Raw genomic sequence first — 5,417 nt, forward strand, 5'->3', positions numbered from 1 at the left:
GGAATCATTGTGAAAAGTCATGTTGAAACAAAGAGATAAATGGACAATCTACGAAATGTTGTATGCAGATTGATTATGGTTGGATCGATGGATCCAGTTGGCAAAAGTTAACAAATATGTTCAGAAGGTTGTATAAGCTTAAATGTTCACATGTGAATAGAAGAAGTGATTGGATGCAACTTGGATGTTCAAGTCAAGTAGCAGATGATTGCTTGCTATGATTGGTGTTGCACAGTGAGTTGCAAGGGTTTGGACTTTGCCACATCGAGTCATCTTTTAAGGTCACATCGAGTTGCAAAGATCCAATTTTTCAAAGGTTCGAGATAAAATTGTGAGTCTCAGCATCAAGGAGGAGTATGTTGGAAACTGATGCTAAACTATTAGTTCCACCATCAGAGTAAGTCTGTGTAATGGTGGAATAAGTCTGTGTAATGGTGGAACATGCAGTTCAACCATTACACAGACTTACTCTGAATTCCACCGCAATGCTTGCTTATGGGAGATCCACCGTAATATTTAACATTCACTGCATGCTGCAGTTCGTGGATCGGTTCTATTTTTAGTTAGTTACTTTGAAATTTAGTTTGCATGAGTATTTTGGATCCTCTTGTTTTCATGCATATTGAGAGTGTTTTTTTTCTCTCTCCTGTTTTCAGGTGCATGCTTATTTTTAGTTGCATAATTATAATTGATTGAAAGGGGCTATGACCTCGTAAAAAAGATATGCGTATTATTGTTTGATATAGTCTATGAGAAGAATAAAGAAGTCTGATAAAGATCTCCGAGTTGTAATCGATTCTAAATGATTGATTAAAAGTTTCTTTTGTTTTAAAATCTACAATACAACTATTCTCCGTTCGTCACAAGGGATCCACGTTTTCAATATTCTCCGAGTGAGCTTGCCCATCTAAAACGTTTCTGAGCTTACTTTCCCTGGTTTTTGCGTTAACTTAGAAACTAAGCCAATAAAAAGAGTCGGCTTCCCGTGCTTCCCAATACTACTAGCATTTGACATGATTGTACGCCACGACAAAGACGAATTATTAGTTGCATTTCACACCACGCTACTTACATCTGTATTACTTTTTTTGTCGATACCATTGTCGATAAAAAGATATAACGGGGATTCTCTCCTTCAATCCTCGTACTCTCATTAGAAGTTAAAAGATTTTTCGAGTGCAATACATTTTGGCAGAGAGATAAATATGCAGAGTATGAAGAGCTCCCAGAAAAGTGGAATTTCGCGGCCATGGAGAGGCCGGGAGGTTCACTTATTTGTTGTGTGTTCCATTATATGTGTGGGCATTGCTTTTCTTCCTCCCACAAATGCCCTAGAAGCTAAAGAAGAAACTGGGTTTGAGGGGACTCGATCTTCAGACCTCATCCAAAGGCTCTGCAACAAAACCTTGTACTTTGACGTATGCAATTCGTCTTTGTCGTCATATCCTAGATCTGACCACGCATGCAAGTGGGAATTTGGGAGAATTGCAGTAGAACTGAGCCTTAGTGAGGCTCAGAGCGTATACGATTACATTCTCGATCTCAACGGAACCGGCGCCGCCAGTTGCGCCGCCATTGAAGATTGCGTGGAAGTGTTAGATGATATGGTGGCGGAGCTCAATGATTGCCTGTCATTAATGGCAAATCGGAATTGGACGGAGAGTGCAGAGGATGTGAAGACATGGCTCAGCGCAGCTTTAACTTATCCCGAAACTTGCGTTGAAGGCTTCGTGGATGAGGGTGTGGAGATGCCGCAGAACATGAAGGAGAAGCTCGAGTATCTTGAGAAGCTCACTAGCAATGCGCTTGCAATTGCCACTTACCTCTCAGATATGGAAACACAAAAATTGGTGCCAGATTTCTGAAAATGTAAATTTCATTAAATAGTTGATTAACGACCTAATTGAGAAGGAAACTGACTTTCGTTGGGCACGCGGTTTCTTCTCGGCCTATTAGAAGTAGAATGTTTTTTTTGGTTAATTTAGCAGATAGTTCTTAGTAGAAAAGCAATATATAAGCAGATCTGCTATTGCAGAAAAAAGCCTGATACAATAATGGTGTGTCTATCCAGCATGCTGGATGACCTCTTTTGTCAAAGAAATTATTTAGGGGTGACTAATTTAAAAGAAAGTATCTATGTAAGAAAAAAAGGTACACATCATTGGAAAAAGACTGGTTGATTTAGGGCAACATATCTTGCGATGAAAGACAAATGTACTCACTTGGAAAAAAAAAAAAGTGGCTAATTTAGTAGAAAATATCATTGGCCGTAAGAATATTTTTTTATTAAAAAACAGTTACCTTGTTAAAAAGTTTTATTGCCTGGTTTCTTCTTGTCTTGTTTTGAGGATTTTGGCGAGTCTATCAGTTTTAAGGGGTTACTTCATTTAGTTCTTCTATTAATTTTTTTTTTCCTTAAATATAATTTCTTTCATCCAAAAAAATCAGAAGATTTCAGAAAGATTTTGAATAGGTTTATCGATAATTTTTTTGTTCGAGAAGGATTCTTTTCGACTTTGAAGAGGGATATCAGTGAATTTGGCTTTGAAGAAGGATTTCTTAAGGTTTCATTTATTTGTTTATCTACAAAAGTAATAAACAATTAGCACTTGCATAAGTATGAGATCTAATGGTTTTGTTGATATAAAAATGATGATATTCGTGATATAGATACATATACAAATGTAGCAATACCAAATTCAGTTTTTCACTTGAAAATAAATTTTAGTAAAATAATTTGAGAGTAGAATAAATAGAAGAAAAATGGGTGTGAATAAGATTTCAATTATATATGATCAAAGCTTAATATTTGAGTGTGCTACTTGTCATCAGGATATTCCTATCAAAGTGAACACAAAATTGAATGTGGATTGACATGGATATGTTGATATCCATTTGTAAGGAAGGCTTGAGTACTTCTCTTATTATTGATAAAATATTTTTATATTTTGATTTATTCAACTTTACATCCTAATATGGACTAACATAGTAAAATTTGAAAGCTAGTAATGTTTTATTAAAACATCAAACATGAATGTTTCTTTTAAAATAGTGTATGTCCTTAATATTTCTCATTTGAATAATGAAAAGTCCTTAGAAGTGATTAAGTCTTGTCATTTATTTCTTAATCCATCCAATCACATACTCTTCTATTATTAAATGGAGTTATTCCATATGTTGACAAATGAAAAAGGAGAGTGCATAGTAGAAGAAAGTTTGATAAAATAAATATTGAGAAAATATCAATGAAAGGATTAGCCTAGTGACATTATTCTCCATGTTTAATATTTTGGATGCTAAGAAGGAATATGAAATTTAATAAATTATTTCTACAACATTAAAAAATATCTAAAGATTGTTATGCTCTACAACTTTTTGCACTCTGCAACTTTTCAAAATTTCTTAAAACCACGGAAAGTTCATGGTATGGTAACCATGAAGTAAGTCCCTTGTAGGATCCATAGGGCACATATTTGAGATCTGGAGAGTAAGGTATTATGGGAAATCATGATTTAAGACACCTCTGAAAGCTATTCCAAAATTTAATAATTCTTCCCCCATCCCTTTAGTACATGAGTCAAAGGAATATTTGGTTGAAAATGGAGCTATATTGTATTTGTCTACTTAGATTGTAGAGTGTTTCTTTGTTGGGGCACCCCACCCCTTGTGGGTAGAAAAACTTATTGGTGAGAAACCTAAAAAATCTTTGCACCTCTATTACTTCTTTTGTTAAAGTGTCTCATGAAGGCATTTAGGTCTCCCCCTTTAACACCTTAATGGATGAAACTACTTAAGGAATCAGAAATGCTCTTGTTCTTACAACTAATTTCTACTCCTTTTTACCTAATGTTGACATGGTTTGCTATTGGTCTTGTAGTGTATGGAAACTAAAAGGAAGTGTTTATGTTAGCGCTATGGTAGATGGCCTTTTTTATCCAACTTTTCTATCAGAGAAGACGAAGGTAAGGTTATCTCATAAGGTACGTGGTTTTTTGATAAAGGATATCATAATGGGCTCTATTTATGTAAATAAATACCTAGTTTTGATCCCTAGGCAAACTTGGGAAGGATTACCCTCACCTAGTTTTGGTTACAAGGGAATCCTTTGAAATATTGGAGCCCTAACATTCTCAAAAGGCTTGTTGACACCTTTGGCCTTTTGGTTACTATTGATAAAGTATCCCTCAAAAAATAATGTTTAGTATTTTCCAAATAGCGTGTTAGTGTTGAAAGAAACAAGGCCTTGCTTAAGGAAATCACTCTAAACTCCATTTTTAGTAAATGGAGTCAATTTTAATTTTTTTAATGTTGGATCCCACGAGCTAAGAAGGTGTAAAACAAGAATAAATAAGTTGTTTTGGAGCCCCTATAAACCTTAGAAGTATGTGAAGGTGTATAGTTGGTGAAATGAGATTCACTAGCCAAAACATGCAAACTAGGAGAAAAACCCATTCACATAAATATATAATAATGAAATAACCAATAGGCCTAGTTACAAAACCCTTGGGAGAGCTAGGTACAATGAGTGGTTGGTTTCCTTGCTGGTCATAGATGCAATTAGATAAGATATAATGATTAAATACAAGAGCTAGGCATAATGATGCAAAATCAAGAATAATCAACATAAAAATCAAGCTACATATTAGAAATATAGAATCTATGTACAAATCTATAAATAGGGATCAGAAAGGATCTTGTTTCTACAATTTGAGCCTAAAAGTGTTGAACTATGTGACTAGGAGTCATAGTCCTAAAGGTGTTTGATGTAGATATCAAAAACAAATTCACTCTCCTTGAAATTTCATCAAAAAAGTGTTGGACTATATGGCTAAGTCACAATGTCCATTTTTTTGCTTCTTCAAACTATGGTCCTGTTTGTTTCATTTTGCACTTCCTAAACCTATAATCCTTCTCTACTAGATCTAGGTCAAAACCCAGGTTTGAAATTAACCCTATATTAACGAACAAATAGAAAAGAGACCTTACTCTTTCCACGAAGAGGTATATCTACACTAAAATGTTGAATTGAAATGTTAATACTTGTTATGTGGGGAAATAGGGTTCACTATATTGTATGGGAAAACTAGGAAGCTCAGGGCTATTTGCACTTTAATCGCTATGAGAGGGAGATTGATCCACTTGGCCCAAGATGTTCTTAGGCATAAATTAAATTCAATGGTTCCTTTTGGGGGTACTTGAAAGATGACTCTACAATTCAGGAAGAGGAATGAAAAATAGGGTGACAAGATAACCAATTTATGTGCATAGGAAGACAATGAACTGGCAGATTGATTCCAAAAGAATATCCAATAGAGAGGACTGCAACTAGCTTGTAGAAGATATCTAAGGAAAATGTAGAGGGATCAAGGTGCTCAACTTGACCTACTCATATGACTGAGGTTCTCTGGTTAGCCTAC

At 35.0% G+C, this 5,417-nt stretch overlaps 1 protein-coding gene across 1 annotated transcript; it reads left to right on the plus strand.

The window, feature by feature from the left end:
* The first annotated feature begins 1,007 nt into the window (after positions 1–1,007).
* Positions 1,008–2,312, plus strand: LOC131056054 (21 kDa protein). Its single transcript, XM_057990363.2, has one exon. It carries the CDS (start codon positions 1,206–1,208, stop codon positions 1,863–1,865), a length of 660 nt encoding a protein of 219 aa, XP_057846346.2. The 5' UTR covers positions 1,008–1,205; the 3' UTR covers positions 1,866–2,312.
* Positions 2,313–5,417: the final 3,105 nt, after the last annotated feature.

Source organism: Cryptomeria japonica, chromosome 2 (genome assembly GCF_030272615.1).
Source record: "Cryptomeria japonica chromosome 2, Sugi_1.0, whole genome shotgun sequence".
NCBI lineage: Eukaryota > Viridiplantae > Streptophyta > Pinopsida > Cupressales > Cupressaceae > Cryptomeria > Cryptomeria japonica.